Source organism: Ammospiza caudacuta, chromosome 12, assembly GCF_027887145.1.
Source record: "Ammospiza caudacuta isolate bAmmCau1 chromosome 12, bAmmCau1.pri, whole genome shotgun sequence".
NCBI classification, from domain to species: Eukaryota; Metazoa; Chordata; class Aves; order Passeriformes; family Passerellidae; genus Ammospiza; species Ammospiza caudacuta.
The window spans coordinates 11,352,713-11,370,440 of record NC_080604.1 but is presented as its reverse complement, the minus strand read 5'-3'; the positions used below and the strand labels follow the sequence as shown (position 1 = coordinate 11,370,440).

The window sequence follows — 17,728 nt, the reverse complement described above, 5'->3', positions numbered from 1 at the left end:
CTTTGTCAAAGATTCACAAAATCGTTAAGATTGTAAGGGACCACTGGAGACCGCCTAGTCCACCTCCCCTGCCAAGGAAAGCGTGGTGGTCTCTCACCTGCTAGGTTTTGCTCACTGTTTCTAGCGCTCAGTGAAACTGCAGAATAATTCTGTTCTACATCTTGAAAGCCTTCCTGTAAGCTTTAGAGGCTGTGACATGTGCTGCACCTACAGCACGTATTCCTTATGAGCTTTGAGCAATTGAAATGGGTGAAACCACTCCAGCTTCCCATCAGTTCTTTTCATGGCCTGGCAGAAAAATCTGTATTTCCAAGGTCTGTGATGCCACAGCTCCTTACTGGGGCTTGGTGGTGACTCCTGCACCTTCTGTGTGGGGTTTAAAAGCTTCATATGGAGATCACTGACAGTGAAATTTTAGATGGGATCTGGGAGCCTGCAGTTCCAGTGAGTTCCCTTTGTTGTAGGTACTGTGATCTCTCCCACAGAAAAAAAGACAAGGGACTCTTCCCATAGATACAGAGAGTTTTCTGTGATTATAAAACCATGTCTGTGTCTGCAGTGTTTGAAGCCAGTGGATTAATGTGGTATGAGGCAGGACTGATGTCTGGTGCCATCTTGGCTTTCCTGTGCACTGCCAGGGGAGTTGCACAAGCAGTCCTGTGACAGCACAAACTCAGAGAGCTGTTTTAGGGAGAATGGGAGTTATGGTTCAATTTGCAAAAGCCCAGTGAACCATATACATGCTATTCATTCCCTCTTTGTTCAAGAGCTTCCATTAGTTTTGTTATAAATGTAATTTGGCAAAGAAAAGACTTTGCTTATTGTTGCTTGCTTTCTCTGTTAATTGTTCTGTCAGTTTATATTTACATACTCTAGTTTAAATTTGTAATTACAATATAATTGCACACATGTGTGGTTCAGCACCTTTGTAAGGGTATCCTGCTATAGAACCATTCAGCTAAGAATTTTTGACTAGCAAATATGAGCTATTCTTTAAATAATTAGAAAAGTGTGTATGTCATTAGACTTTCTACATCCTCTCAGGGTCATATTAGTCGCAGAATACAAACACCTAATGGTAGTGAGCTGCAGACTTTTTCCTTTGTAAAAGAGCAAATATACAACTCTGATTTCTCCAGTGCATTAAACTGCCCCAAGTGCTGTGGGTAAGTCTGGTCAGAGTTCAAGTTTCTGCCAGTTCTGGAAGAATAATTAGCAAGTCTGGTAAGAGCTCTGAAGGCAGGGGTGTTGCTATCAAGGGGTTCAGGCTAGGAATGACCCTCCTTCTCAAAAGGGTGAAATATATAATAATTTGTTAACTTAGACTGAAACTTGTCCATATGGTCCACGTTATCTTGTTGGATGTTGCAACAAGACCTGTTTTTGAGATTATGGCATTTCAAAGTCTATTTAATAATATTTGCTTATTTATTTTTGGTGAAATTCAATATACAGGAATGTAGATGGTAGGAATAGAGAATTGCTGTTAATTTTCACTGTACCTTGGAGGAAGGATAGAAATATTCTATGTCTATAAAAATCAGATATGCTACATAAGATTCTTCAACTTTGGAAATACTAATTAGGGATTTTTCCTGCTTAAAGTGGATAAGAAACAGAGTGTTAATTGTTTGTCTACAGCAATAAGATATCTCAGACTCAGAATTTAGAGCCTAAAACTTCTGTCTGCTAGTGACCATTGCTGTTCAGTAAATAAAATCTGCTGCCACAATGAAGGTACAATTTTAATATTGACCTGCAGAAAATGTGATTGAAATTATTTGGGCTTGTGTTTATAGTAGAAAAGGATACCTCAATAGAAATAAAAGTAAAAAATAGTTTGCAGGATAAATGTAAGGCTGGATTCTCCTTATTTGCTCACAGGTAATAACTGTGTCAGGTTTGGCATTGCTCATTGTATTGACTGTTTTACTCATTCCATATGTTCTTTGAGGATTGTCCTGAAGCTGCAGTTAAAGAGGGACAAAAGAGGATATTCATATGAGGGAAAATAAACAATAATCCTTTAGACCACACAGGATTAATGGTTTATTCCCTAGGAAGAACAGAGTACAAGTGGAACTACTGGGAAGTTTAGAACTAAACTTCCACATTGTGTATCATCTTTTATAGCTGGTCTCTTGTGTTGTGATGCATCAGTACGAGGAAATATAAAACCTCAACTTTTACATGATTTTCTGTGATTTTTTAAAGCTAGTTAATGTATTAGAGAGGGAGGATAAAATAATTCAATTGCAAACATGAGTCTTCTTCCTCCTTTGTCCAGGCCACCAGATGGAACATAGGTTGGTTGTACAACCATCCTGCCCAGCTCCTTCTATGGATGCTTTGAGTATAATTTAATATTTCACTAGCCAGCTAACCAGAAAAAAAATATCACTAACAGTCTGAACTGTTATTCCCCAGGTTTAACCAACTCATTTTACCAAGGTTTCTTTTGCCCCCTGGTTTGAGGTCCTCTGTTTGGCACAGACGTCATGCGATACCCGAGGTGGGAGCTGGAGACCTGAGAGCTGTTTTCCTAGACTAAATGTTTGAGGTTACAGGACGTGGCCTAGTTTCACATAAGCTTTCAAATTTCAGTGGGACATGCTGAATCCTGAAACTGTCAAATAGTGTATTATTTTTGGAGTGAGAGAGAGTATGTGTGTGTGTGTGAATGACCTTTACATTTTTACCCTATCCCAAAAGTCTGACTTCCTGCCCTTTCTCCCATGAGTCCATAAACTTGAGCATTAAAGTGAACATGTTTTAAGGAAGAAATTCCATGCAGGAGAGAACAACTGGGATGGAGAATGGTTTATTTATGGGAAAACGGCTAAATGCTACAAATTTTGGGAGGGATATAGAAAAATCTGGAGAAGCTGGGATTCTCTCATTTTGCCAGCTTTCCCTCTCCCTCTCAGTAATACCAAGACCTTCATGTAGGGGTGGGGAGTGGTGGGGATAGTGGTCATGTCTTGTTTTGTTCCCTGCAAAAGAAACTGATTATTTTTCTACTCTTCAAAGGAATAGGAGTGATGTGAACTACTGAATGCCACACCTTAATTTCAAAATTTGTAATTAATTCTAAAACTTTGGAAGCTAACAGAATGGACCTTTCTAAATGCTGAATAAAAGTACTTCTGTCTGTCTTTATCATATTTCTTCTTTGATATTGGTGATTGAAGTTATTAATTTCACAGCTACTGTGTGCACTGTGATATTTCCTCAAGTGATATGTGACAAAATCAGACCCACAGGCTTTAAAACGCTGGAGACAGAAGTATGATCTCAGTGGTAACAACAAAGGTGTAGGCACTGAGTTTTTTTCCTTCCTTCTACAGAAGAGCAACTGCTTCCCTATGTTGAAAGTTGCAGATCTTTTCTGTGTCTAAAAAGATAAAATTAAACCTCCATTTCTATTCCTCCTTATTGCAGGTCACTCAGGAGTAAAAGAAGGGCCCATATTTTTATGTGAGGAGTGGAATGAAAACCATTTTCCTGTGGATTTTTATCATCCTTCCTTATTAGCTATCCTTAACAGAAAGAATTATATTTTTTTCATCCCATAAGTTCTATCCAGTATCTCTCTAAATTCTGGCTGAGCAAAATGCATCTCTTTGTTATGCTGGCAGACCAGAATGGATCTCAGGTGAGTCCTGCTGTGGCCTCTTACAGTGTGAGTATTGAAATGGGACCTCCTTGACCTCATTGCCAGTTTGCTCAGGAGTTGTAGAAAGTTTTAGACCTTTCTACATTGTCAAGGCTTGTTGAAAAATAGCTGTTATTTTAGATATTTCGAGAGGATTTCTGGATACTACCTTTTCTGGTTGAAAATCAGATCTTTTCCCACCTCTTCCTTCTGAACTCATCTAATAATGCTAAAAGAAAATAATTAAAGGGTAGGTTATATGATACAGGGATATCTGTGTGGATTCTGACTTTTTGGGGCCTTATGGGAATTGATGTAAACTTTCCCTTTCCTTTGCAAGTGCACATTAATGTAACATATTCAGCACAAGGAAGTGTATATGAGCCTTATGATTTAACAGGAAACTATTCAAAGCCTGGGAACTTGGTCTGAAAAGTGACATTATGCTTAATTTTGCTCCCATGACAGATTCCATCAGGCTGAACTATTCTGCTCAAGAAGCTGATTAGCTAGGCTAGCTCAGTATTCCTTGAGAGTTCATGTCTTTCCTTCAGGGAGACAGTTGTCTCTCAAATAGCACTGAGTGCTAGGAAGAAATGCAATTTTTTTTCCTCTTTTTCATTTGAGTCATTGATTCTGTCATCTTGACTTCCATGTGTTTGGGAAGGAGGAGTAATTTGCACCCAGCTTTAAACCAAACTTTTTATATTGAAAGTGTTGGTATATAAAACAATTTTCATTGTAGGAAATAGCCTGGAGTTTGGAGTCAAAGCCTCAAAACCAAACCATGATGTTGACAATAGCCTTAGGCAAGTCACTTTACACTTTTGGCTCATTCATTAGTTATTCGGGTGTGAATGTTATTACTATGAGCACTATGTATTACTGCACAGAGTGAGCAGAAAAGCAACTGCACTTCCCTCAAAGAAAAAAAAAAAGTAGAATATAGAACAAGTCTAGTCTACTTTGACACCTGTGAGAACTCCAAGTCTGTGACACCGTCTTGGTTTCTTGGCTTGCAGAGAGCTGTAATCATTTGAAGAGGTACTCTGGGCTCCTTAGTCACTGTTGAAATGCTGAGCACACGTATTAAGCTTTATCCTGTAAAGCATTTATCTCCCTGGGTAATCTGTAAAGCGAAGCGACTTAAATCAGTGAAGGAATCACGCCCTTAGCCTCTAAATTGCCCTCAGGCTTCTCCAATGTTCATCTGCTTGTTGTTGTCTGTTTTGGTGGCGGTAGCGGTGCTTACCAGGAGATCTGTTCACCACTGTTAATAATCTTGGATTCTGCATTCATTAAAGATATGATTTTTAATGCAGCATTTAACCTAACTTAGATATCCCTTTAGAGGAAAATTAATTGAAGGCTCGAATTTATTAAGTGTAAGGTGAGTAAATGATCCAAACGTGACCTTCTTCTTCACGTGGGTTTGCAATGTCCGTGGGACTTCAAAATCAAACCTGGTCACCGCAGTTCCAGCAGCACCGGGGCCTGACTGGGGGCAGAATGGAGGGGGTGATGTGACAGTGAGCGTGTTTAAGCAGCTGCAATGTTTAATTAGCGTGGGCGGGGTGTGAGCGAAGGTGTGGATGCTCAGGGTGAATCCCATGCCCCCTTCAGGCCGGGAGCACATGGGGAGGGGCCCCAGCTGATGGGTATTAAGGTAACCTGCTGAAATTGGTACTCCCTGAAACTGATCAAAGAAGTTGAGGTTCGTGGTCAAGTTCAGGGAGTGATGCTTGGGGCGGCAGGTGGTTTGCTGGATGGAGGATTTATCGATACCAATGACACGAGTTTAGGTTGGATGATTAAGGAGAAGGTGAGTCATGAAGTGAGCATGATAAAAAATCAGGGGCTGGGATTTAGTTGAGGCATATCATTAAGGAGGGGGAGAGCCCTCTTTCTTTAGCTTAAAATGCTAATGTTGGTTCATAGCTTCTTAATGATTAGGATGATATTAGAGAGGACCAGCTTTTGAAGTTAGCGAGTGCGGCAGATTCTACCACGACTGGCATGAAACTGCAGTTAGCTCCGCAGATTTCTGAGCGTTGTCCGGAGACGACTCCGGGTCGAGAGGCGAGGAAAGAGGTTTGGTTGAGGCGTCCTGGGATTGCGTCGGTTTTCACACCTAGGCTAGGACAGCTCATGAGTGAAGTACATCGTCTGCAGTGAAACTCAGGTGAGGTGAGCTGGGGCGTGTGCCGGGCCGGCGTTCCTCATCCCCGGCCGCGGAGCGGACGAACCGCGCCGGCTCCGAGCAGCCCTGCCCGGCGCTCGCTCGGCCCTGCCCGCGCACCGGCCCCCGGCGGGCGGAACGGCGGCGGCGGGGCTCGCGTTGCCGCAGGGGCGCTGTGGGGACGGACCGTGCGCGTGCAGCGCCGCCATGGCCGCCCGAGTGCTGAACGTGAACGTGGGAGTGCTGGGCCACATCGACAGCGGGAAGACGGCGCTGGCGCGGGCGCTCAGCACCACCGGCTCCACCGCCGCCTTCGACCGGGCGCCGCAGAGCCGCGCGCGGGGCATCACGCTGGACCTGGGCTTCTCCTGCCTGCGCACCGAGCTGCCGCCGCAGCTGGGCCCGGGGCCCGGCGAGCTGCAGCTCACGCTGGTGGACTGCCCGGGGCACGCCTCCCTCATCCGCACCATCATCGGCGGTAAGGGGGGTGCACGGGGGCCGCCCCGGTGGCTGCCGTGCCTCCCGGGGCGCTCCGGGCCCCGCGGGGCTGCGCCCGCCCGTGTCCGCGGGGGAAGCGGGGCCGCCGGGAGCCGGGGTGTCCGCTGTGCCCAAACCGAGGGGACGGGGCGAGACGGGTTTTTCACGGGCCTATGACTTTGCTGGGCTTGCTCGTAGTTGCTCTTCACGTAAAACAAACTGTGCTCATGGGAAAGCACTCTGCACACGTGAGTTCTTGGAGTGCTGTTTGGATGGGCAGATGTGCTCAGGTTTCTTACACTTACTAGAAAAAAGGTTTTATTTATCGTGTATGGAGGATTATTAATGGCACCGCACAGCCCTATAAATTGCTGTTTTCTTGCCCGTTAAAGCTGTCAGAGTTTGATGTTGTCTGTAGTTGAGAGCTGTGATGTAGTGGCTGAACATGCCCATGTCGTCTTGGAGGACTAGGGAGTTGTAACATGATAATTTTAAGCTTACAAATAATTTTGTGGATTTTGGTAACTCTTCGTTTTAGTCTTCATAGAGTATGTCAGAAGGTTAATTTGGTTTGCATTAGGACTCATTTTAAATTAGTTCACCGTATTCTGTCTCCCCTTCCAGCTCTTTAGAAGAGTGTTGAGAGGTGCTCGGTGCTTGGCTGAGGAGATGATGCAGTCACAGCTGCAGGGGTTTAAAGTGGTCACAGGTTGTTGTAACTGCGAGGATCCGCCTGCCAGTTCAGTTCCTCTGCCAGTGTCTCTTTAATGCCAGCTTGGTGGTTGTTTGGTGGGACAATGTTTCTTGGCTAGACTGAGGTTCGGGCTGAGTTACTTGTCCCGATGTGGGAATTCAGCTCCCTTTTGAGCAATTGTGCTATTTGTAAGTTGCATTAGTGGTAACGCTGTTGTATTGTTTGCACTTCTTGTGGGTAGGATAATAAATATTTACTTATTTGTGCGTTTCAGCAGCAGTAAAATGGTCTGTTCCACACCCGTGTGCTCCGCAGCTGCAGGGAAGGCGTGCCCGTGTGCTTAATTCCAGGAACCTGCGGTCTTGTGCTCATTTCTTGTACTTGGCAAGACCTTATTATTCTTTAGTAATTGTAAGCACCTGATTATCTTCTAAAGAGCAAAGTTGATTTTGGCAGATGTTTCTTGGATGTACTGAAGAGTCACTTGTCAGACATTCCTTTCTGCCAGAAGCAGCTACTCTGAATGGTGTGAACTTTCTCATGGAGGGGACGTGGGAAAACTTAGAGATCAGCTTCGACCAGTTTTCTTTTTCAGTAACTTTAACACTTATTTGGGTGGTTGTTTGATACACAGACTTCTCATTGCTTTCTGTTATTTTTATGAAGATCTTTAAAGTATCTCGTCACAGCTGAATAAGTTATCCAGATTTGCTTATTGATAGGCTGTGCAGGGAGAAGGAAGCATGGATGGGATGAGATGATGATAATTTTCTTCCCATCAAAAATAATTCTTGCTAGATGGTAATTCAGACACATAAGCACATCAAACTTGCTTAGTTCCACTTATGCCAGGTTATGTATTTTATTGAAGTAAAACAGGTGATTAATGTGACTTACTGGTGTTAAGAAAGGGTTGTGGAGAGGATGCAGTGTTGTGTTAATAGTTTAAAGAATTAGGAACTTCAGTTTTCTGCTTGATAATAGATGTATTTTGACAGTGAATGCTTTTTTTTTTTACTATCAGGTTTGAAAGGTGAAACCTTGATGATAAAACCTGATCAGTGCCTGTGGGACTACTTAGGTGCTTACAGGTTTGGTGTGGTTTGGTGAAACTCAAACTGAAGTGTAGCATGTCCTGTGTAACAGGATACATTCTTTGGTGTTCACGTGTGTTTCAATAATGCCAACTTTTTCATCACTTCAGGAATGGAAAGTGAGTCCTCCCAGATAATGGTACTTGAAAAATTTAGGTTATTTTCATCTACTTCCTTGTTACTAAGCATTAAGGGTTCACCATTCCAAACATTTTCTCTGCAGCCAGGAATGTCACTACCCTTTTCTTTTTGATGGAATCTGTGATTTCCCTGTTACTATGTGGTTTCTTTATGTATGGCTTTTCATTAAGACATAAGTGCAAAGTACTTAATCTTCCTGTGTTTATTCTGCATTTCCCATACCTCTTTAAAATGTCACTGTTCTGAATTGAAACCCTGGGGTAGCTACAGGTGGAAGTTGACCTGCAGAAAAGCTAGAATGCCTGTGAGCAAGGGAGCTGGATGTGAGGATTTGGAAGATGGAGTGACAGCATGGGTGAGAGGGCTGCTTCAGGACTGTTAGTCATGTGCATGCAGGGTTTGCAGGAGAAGCTACTGCTGTGAAAATGTTTCTGCATCTTCTTGTTTGCAGTTCTCCATTACTTGTCTTCCCCTTGAGTTCTCCCAGCTCATGGAAACACCCTCTGCTGTGGCAGGGTAGCACCAGCATTGTTCACTCAGGTCTCCCATGAGGTGAGGAGCTCAGGGGTTTCCATCTGAGGAGTCACTCTCTGCCTCTTCTCTTCCAAAGTGCCATTTTCACCAGTGGTGTCCCAGGTTATCTCTCTTGTAACTCTCATCTTTTCTGTGCTCCCAGAGTGCTCCAAGAGTTAATTCCTTTGCTGTACAAACTGATAAATCTGCTCACAGGTTAAATGTTACTATTTACCACTCTTTAACATATTTCTGTACGTAGCTAATTCCTGAAGTGGATTTTTTCATGTCAGAATCTAGCATTGCATTTTTGTCATGCTGTGCCAGGTAGTGCTTGACCTTGTGAGAACTTCTCCCAGTCACTCACAAGATGCTTGTTCAGACACAATACCTTAGGATTAAATGAATGCAGAATATTTGAGCAGTAACCAATTGGAATGAAAAATAGAAGTCGTATTTCATTCTGTGTGGCAACATTTTTCTTGCAAAACTTGTCCTTGAAAACAAAACATATCAAATGTTAAATCAAAAGTGTTTTGTTTTGGATGTGCTTTTTTTGTTGTTGTTTTTTTTTTTTTTTTTTTTTTACCTGCATGCTGGGAATGGGAAATGTTGCAGACAGTTTCACCCAAGATGTTTTGTTTAAGTTTTAGATGGAAGGTGATAGTCAAGGTTGGAATGGAATAAGTAATAGTCACTTGGTGTACTTCATCATGCCTTTCACTTGTATTCAAACCATACTGGTTTATATTCTTCTGAGGCTCTTGTGAGTCTGTGGCAGGAAGGCATTAAGTTATTGTGGGTAGCTGTGTGGCTTGGACTGTGCTCTGTATTTCTGTCTTACTCTTTCAAACAATAAGAACAGAACTCTTTATTTTAAAACACAATTTCAGACTTTTCCTGTGCTTTAGCAGGATCTTGTCTCAAGCAAGGCAACAAAACCAGTATTTACAGCCATTTGTGTCTGACTTGTGCCAAGCAGTAAGAAGCACTCAGATCTGCCTTACACTTTGGTTTGTGCACTGAAGGAATGACTGCAAGATGCAGGACTGATATTTGTCACTACTGCATTCTTCTGTTGCTGTAGAGATTTAGGGTGGTATTTTTGGTAAAATTTCACACTGAGATGGGATACTTTCTATCAGAGCACTATGGGGTTTTTTAAGCCTCTGTTCTTTTTTTGATGTCTGGCTCCTCATCTTCCACAAAACTGATGTTAATGTCATTGAAATAAAATAAGAGTTGCTTTTACATTTGTTTGTCACAGGCCTGTGCACCAGTAGGGTCTGGAATGGTTTCTCAAATGAGTTCAGCAGGAAGGGATGCCTGCAGAGAGGTTAGACAAGTTAATCTGCCAGACGAAATTCAATCCCCATATTTCATTTTAAGACCACTTTGCGTAGCAAAGTAGTTTAAGCGGTAGCAGATTTTTTCCTTGCTGATGGTTAATTTCATGCCCTACAAAGGGTCAGCACACTAATATAGGAGAACATGATTACCTCATCCCAACTTCCCCCACACAGGCAGCCAAGGGTTACTGAGTGTTTGCTTTAGGTGAGCTGTTGTTGGATGCCCTTTATCTGTTTGATTTTGAGATGGGTCCTCAAAACAACTTCTAAATCAGAAAATTGTCCTTTTTTTCTTTCCCTGTGAAGTTCAAAGGACAAAGTATCCTTATAGGGTTTTAATTGGAACGCTACTGCTTGACCCTGGTTGTTTAAACCTGGGCTGGGGGGAACTCTGACAAACTTGTAGTTTTGTAATCCTTATGCCTGTCTGAACCTTTGACCTTTTTACTTTATAACTAGAACTTCATTGTCACCATTTGTCCCTGCAGTTCCTTTCAAAGCACACTGCCTTGCAAGTGTCTGTTTCCACTTTGCTGCTGTGTTCAGCTAAGGAAGGGTATTAATTCATACCTGATACATTGGAAGGGCCAAGACTTTTGAACTTGCACTAGAGCTTGGAGAGGGGGAAATGAGCATAGCAAAAGCATGTCTTGCTGATGCAAATGAGTACAATGAAAACAGGCCTGCGAGATCAAGGGAAATGTGGTCTTGCTACCAGCATCCAAATTCAGTCAGATGCAGATTATTTGTAAGATTAACATATCACAAAAAATCCCCACCTTTTATCACAGATTAGTTGTTTTGCTGAGTTTGTTATAAGCTTTTAAGAGGATTTGTAAACTCGAGGTTACCTTTGCTTTACTGCCATGAAAACACCCTTCTGTCAATGTGAGCTTTTGTTTGTTGAGATCTTTGTGAAGATATGGCAGTTCTTGGTTTTTTTTCTATTCTAGGTGAGTGAGCAAGTAGAGTTTTATAGTTGTAGATATATATGTGGATGACTTGCTGTTGAGTACAGATGTCAAAGACGGGAAACCTCTGGAGGGAAAGAGTGCCCTGTATTTAGTGGATATCATTCTGTTCAGAGAGGAGTCACCAGAGAGTCTTTGGCTGCCAGTTGGAAGTGAGAGTAACATAAAGAACCCTGTTCTGGTGGAAAAAAAATAAAATTAACATACATCTTGTGTAATGTAATTCCTATCCACAAATCTTGATGTTGTGGTTGATGTTATGGAAGTACTTGTTAAGGGACTTCAGCTAGCACTAGTGGGAATGTTTTCTAAAACCTATTAGACTCTTTGGGTTCATGGTGCTTGTGAATTGCTGACACTGCTTTGTATTAAAATTTCAAATAAACTTTATTTCCTTAAATGAAATTGAAAGAGTGTCTTTTTTTTGGTCCCTATAATTTGGCTGGTGCTAGATACTTGTCTGACAACACAAAGGAGTATTTTTATCGATATTTTAAAATGAAAGCTACATTTTTTTTTTTTAAATTATGCATGAAGAAGGGCAACCAGTATAAAAACTTTGCGTGGTCTCCACAACCCTGGAAATGGGACTTTGTCTCCTGGATGTTGCAGTGCACAAGAGGGCAGTGTTTGCTTGCATCGCAGGATCTCAGGGATAAGTACTCGGGTAACAGGTCGGCCTGGGGGGAGTGACCTCACTGTGAATCGAAGCAGAATTAAGTACACGATTTGGAACACAACTCCGGGTTAATTTTCTTGTTCTTAAAGAAAACATCCTCTGTGTTTTAAGGAAGGTTAGTCTTATTTCATCTATAATTTGAGTTGTGCTTTTTATACCTTAGGCAATAAAAACGTGTGGGGTGTTGTCTTACACATGACATGAGACACAGGTAACAGGTGAGAAAAAACAACTGGTTTGATGTGGGAACCATGGAATTTATTGTGTACAAGTCTCTTATTTCCTTCCTCATTTCCCCATGTGTGTAAATAACTGGGTAAAAGGAATCTAGTTGTACTAAATCTGCTCTGAACCACTACTGTGTGCAATAGAATTTGTTGTGTGATATTGGGTAGAATGAAACTTGGGGGGCTGTATCAGGGTTCCTTAAAACAGAGATCTTGTGGAGTTTTTATCTGTCTATATCATAACTGTAATAGTTCTAACTTTCTATGTATTGCATTACTTCTTGTTTTTGTGGGTTTTGTGAGTGATGTGACAGTGGAAAGGGATTACTGTTATTTCTGTTCTATGCCCTTTTCTGCAATTTTGACTTGAAGCTGATTTTGCTGTAAAAGTTACACATTCAACAACTTCCTAAACTTAACACAACAGCTCTTAGGCAATATTAGAGACTGGAGCAGGAGGAGTCTTCTATTCATTTTTTGAGTCAAGTAGTTTACAAGGAGCAAGAGACCCATTTTCTCCTGATATCAAAAGTTATAGTGAATAATCACCTTCCCTTCTGCTGCTTCTTAGAATCCTGTCAGAAATGTATTGGTTTCTGTATGGGGTTTAAAAGATAAAAATAATTATGCATTTCATGTTTGGAACATGTGATTTATAATGGAATTCTCAATCTAAAGTGTAGATTTTAACCAGGAGTGGTTTTAATGAAACTTGTTTGAATGTGAAATTGTCCCTTGCTAATATATGACAATTTTTCTACAAAGCTTCTGAGTGGTTGTGTTTGTTTGCTTGTATACAACAAAAGTGTGCTATTTGACACTTTGGTATTTGACACAAAACCATGACAGCTTCTCAGGAAAACTTAATAACCAAGCATTGTAATTATGCTGTTTAAGTCTGCTTGATCATTTTTCTTATTGGTTTTAAAATGGAATTTCTTTGTTCCAGCATAGTGTGTGCAAGCATTCATCAAATAACCACTTTTCACTTTTGCTTCATGTTTATTCTTGCTTTAAATTATTTTGTAAGCTGTTTGGAAGAGCAGGGAAGCTTTGTTAATCAACTTTTAGATGCTTTAAAATATTAGCTAATGTAGTGAAGTATTAAAAATAGCTGCATAAAATGTAGAACAACTTACTGTAAAATATGGAACATATTTATAGTTAAAATTACCCTTGTCAAAGTAAATTTAAAGCACATTTTTCAAAGTAGCATTTTTAGTAATGATGGATATGCTTGATTGCTAAATAGTACTGTTGAGCAACTCCATGATCTGCTAATCAGCAAACCAGCCTTATAAGATTCTACTGTATGGGTTCTGCATCTTGATTTAAAAGTTGTCTTCAATTATTAGATGCTAGATATAAGCAGAGGGATATGTTGCTTATGTATAAACCTATTTCTAATAGTTAGTTAGCTTGATGGAGCCATGAACTGTATTTTCTTAATATATTTATTTTGGGGTTTTTGTAGTTAAAATAATGCATGTTCTTGCATGGCTGTTGTAAAGTACTGTTTATAAAAACCCCTAGAGAAACAAAATGTTGATGGAAGAATTGAGGTTATAATTGTAAAGCAGATATCTCACTAAGGGTGCAAACCAAACCTGCACACTGTCATTGCTAAAGTCCTTTAAGTGTAATCAGAGTTGTTTTTTCCTTGTGCCAGTGAGTTTTCTGTCTGGCAACCCTAAGGTTGGCCTGGCAGGCTGAAGGGCAAGGGCAGCTGTTTCACAGTGGTCATTTCCAGCTGGATTCTTGAACATGTTGTGTTCTGTGCGTCTCAGCTCCTCATGGGGTAAAACTGAGCTAAAATTACCCTTGTGAGCTTCAGCAAAGAGACTCGAACAGCTCACAGGATAGCTGGGATTGCAGAGATACTCTGCATTCTGTGAGAAAATATTCCTTGTGCTATCTGTGAAATTCAGATTAGGGAGCTGGGCTGAAGTGCTTCCTTTAAACTGTTTGCTTCCAGAAAGTGTTGCAGGCTAAGTAAATACCAATAATTCTTATTTCCTATCTCCTTATCAATTATTTTACCAAAATGTTCTCATGCAGTTTATCTAATCTCTTCAAGTGAACATGAAATGGTTTGTATTGGCTTCCAAATTGAATGACAATCTCAGTTTCAAACTTAGGCTGATTAATCCTACATTAGATTGTAATTATCAGCATTAGCAACACTAGGAGTAGTTGGGACCAGACAAACAATAATAAATATTTATTTCTGTTTAATGCAGCAGCAGAAGGAGTTGGTGGATAGTAGAAGGAGTGGAAATGGAATAGACAGGGTAGCTTAAATAAAAATGAAGAAACTGTATTCAGGAGTGTCATGGAGGTAAATAATGATAAGGGGGAATAAAAATTGAAGTGTGAATTTTGAGATTTATATTGGTCTGGGTAAGAATCCAGGTTCCCTCAACTCAGGCTCTAGAGAAGAGATGATTCATTTGTGCATATGGTTTTGTTGTGAAGCTCCTTACTTCATGTTATAGAAAGGATAATGATGATGACTCTTGTCCACTGCAGATCCGGCTTGTTCTGCAGTACTGGAAAAATGAATTTAATATTGTTGCCTGTAGCACTTTCTTGTTTTTTGTGCTTATGTTTTCCTTTGTTTTCTGTCCTATTTGGGATGAAACGTATGATTGGTATATGATTGTAAGCTGGTATTCTTGGATCTCAGGAGCTCTTTTTAGTTGTTAAACTCTGCCATAATTTTTTTGCCCAAGTTTTACCTGTCTTGTTTCCATTAAATGCATTGTAGAGCAGATGACATACTTTAGATGTGATTCTTCAGTGTATGTAAAATTTGAAATGGTCTTGAAGAACCTGTTGGGTAAAAAAAAGCTATAGGAGTGTTTGAGTGTTGTTGGTAGAACTATCCTATCACATTAATAAGGATAGGCATAGGAAATGTTTTTTGTTGTTGTAGATGTTTATTTATGCTTAAATTTACTTCTCTTATTTTAAAAACTAGCCTTGCAGCAGTATTGCTTTGGGGAAGAAAGTTTTCCAAAGTATGCAAAAACCGCATTTCAGAGAGAAAAACAAAATTGTAGCTTTCTTTTTTAGGATCCAGAAGAGGGGGAGGGAAAATGGTTTCCTTGTATTTGACTGTGCTGTTGGATGGAAGACAAAGCTCAGTCTCTCTTGCTGACTAATGTCATCATCAAGGCATTTTTTTCTCCCACAGAGCAGTTTTGTCTCCATTGAGACCCCCACAGCCATTGGCATGACCATGGCCTGAGATTAAATCTCACGCTTGGGTGAAATTCTAATGACTGTAATTGTTTCCTCTTTTTAAGTCTGTGGTCCCTTCATCAAAGAGTGGTGTGGAAATTATGCATTTATGTTGTAAAAGGAGAGGCCATGATTACCTGAACCTGTGGTTGACTTTGGGGGGATTGCGTGTGGTGTTCTGGCAGTGGTTATGCATGCTGCCATTGCGGTGTGTGAGATGATTTAGAGAGGCTCAGAGTGCAGAGTGGCACAGCTCGGTCCTCGCTGCCTCTGGGCTGTCCCTTCAGGTGAGAGTGGCAGCAGCAGCAGCTCTGGTGTGCTGGTCACCTCTGGGACAGCAGGGGAGAGGCACTAAAGGTGGGCTGAGGGAGTTTCTGTGAATGATCCTGTTGAGTTTGTGAGGGTTACCAAGGACAAGGTGAGAGATGAGAGTCTGACTCTGTGTTCTCAGAAGGCTGATTTATTATTTTATGATATTATATTGAAAGAATACTATACTAAAACTATATTAAAGAAAGAGCAGGATACAGACAGGAGGCTTAACAAGAGTGATAATGAAAAACTCATGACTGACTCCTCAGAGTCCAACACAACTGATGGTGATTGGTCATTCAGTTAAAACAATTCACAGGAAACCAATCAAACATGCACCTGTTGGTAAACAATCTCCAAACCACATTCCAAAGCAACAATCAGATAATTATTATTTGCATTTTTCTCTGAGACTTATCAACTTCCCAGGAGAAGAAATCCTGGCGAAGGGTTTTTTCAGAAAATACGACAGTGACATGATCCCATGCAAAGGGCCTGGGACTCATCAGCAAGTGTTAGTGTTAACCCTAAAAATGCTTGCTGGAGGTGTTCAGCAGCTTGAAGGACAGCACCAGTGTGGTGGGGCTGGTTGTGGAGGAGCCCAATGTTAGTGTGAATATGGATATGCAAAGAATTGCAGATAACTTTGTAGGGAGATTGCCCCATCCTGTAAAAATTGGAATGTATGCGTGCAGCAGTGTTGCTGTGTGATGGAAAGATTCACATAATTATTTTGTGTTCTTTGGCTTTAATGTGCAGTTTTGTATGTATACAATTTTGGGGACTGTGCTGTTCCCTAAGTCTGAAGATTTATGAAAAAATGAACTGTACATTAATTAGAAAACATTTTGAGCTTGTACTCTATAATTTAGCAAGTATCCTTTAGACATCAAAAGATCTGACCAAGACACATTTCATCAGAGAATAAGGAAAATTATTCAAATAATAGTACCTAATTTTAGGTGCCTAGGTTACATTTAAAAACTAAAGAAATCCCAACACATCATCATTCTTAAAAGCGTTCAGAATTAGAATCTTTCCCTGATCTCTGAAATGATGAGTATTCAGTTTAAAGTATTAAAAAGTTTATCAACAAAAAGCCACCAAGTGTCAGCAGTACTGTTCCCCTCAGGGACTAGCTTTGGGCATTTGACACTGAAACTGGCCCCTGTCTGGCTATATAATAGCTTCAAATCATATGATAATATGCCTAATTTTAAAAAATCCTTAAAGCCGAAAAGCAAGTTTTTACACTGAAATTACATCTGTTTGTTTATATATGTATAAATAAAGGAAATAATAAAACCATTTAAATAATAGTTAATATTTATTCTTGTGTATGGCTAAAAATTCAAAAGTCACAGGTCAGGCACACCTGATGGGTTTTTTAAGGAAAAAAAGGAAAAAGATTTTTAAGGAAAAAGTGTTGTTCTTGGGATTTGCTTGCTGTTTAAAAGGTTTTCACCTGTGGGAGGGACCATTATGAGTATTTGTTTCTCTGAGTGGATGTTTCACCTGACTAACAGCTGAGATGCTCCCGTTATTTCAAGTGCTGTGATGGAGTTTTGATGCCTATGTGTAGTTGAGGTCTCCATTCACTCTCTCTGGTGTGTATTGCCATATCCAGCCATTGTGGCTTTTTCTGTATAAAGCTGGTGTTGAACTGAAGTTTCTTGTGGGAACAGATTCACCTGTCTGTGGTGCTGCATAGTGCTTTTAGGGGAAATACCAAAAAAAAAAAAAAAAAGTGTATTTGGTTAAATTGAACTGTATCAAACTTGTGCAGAGAAAATACTTTTCCGGTTAAGGGAACAAAAGAGTTTGAACTGAAGCTAAATTCTATTTAAGAAAAACAAAACAAAAAACCAAAACAAGTGACTGAGAATTCAGTCTTTATAGAAAGTTTGTTTGAGGTGCTTTCATTACTGAACTGTGTTCACTAACAAATTATGTGGAGGCAGATGTTTGGGAGTTCTTTCATTGTATGTCCCTAAGTGTGCTTTTTTATTTCTTTTTAACTTTATATGCAGTATAATATAGTTGATTATTTTGCTAATGTCCAGCCCTGCTTAATGTGCCTGAATGTTTTCTTTGTTGTAATTTAAAGCCAAACAAATCAAAGTGAAGATAAATTTAGCTGTCTGTTTCTTTACTTACCCTGCACCAAGAAACCAGGGAGTCCTAAACTTACTAT

The 17,728-nt window shown here is 40.4% G+C and overlaps 1 protein-coding gene across 4 annotated transcripts in view; it reads left to right on the top strand.

The window, feature by feature from the left end:
• Positions 1-5,381: 5,381 nt before the first annotated feature.
• EEFSEC (eukaryotic elongation factor, selenocysteine-tRNA specific) overlaps positions 5,382-17,728 on the top strand; it is a 121,261-nt gene continuing 108,914 nt past the window's right edge. The window contains exon 1 of one of the 4 annotated variants that reach the window (XM_058812964.1): positions 5,382-5,477. Coding sequence is in view for 1 of the 4 variants with exons in the window: in XM_058812963.1 (XP_058668946.1) it covers positions 6,042-6,312 (271 nt within the window). In the remaining 3 variants the exon portion in view is untranslated. Of the gene's footprint in view, positions 5,478-5,632; positions 5,838-6,041; positions 6,313-17,728 lie in introns of those variants that run through there. The other 3 variants (XM_058812966.1, XM_058812965.1, XM_058812963.1) reach the window with 3 other exon arrangements.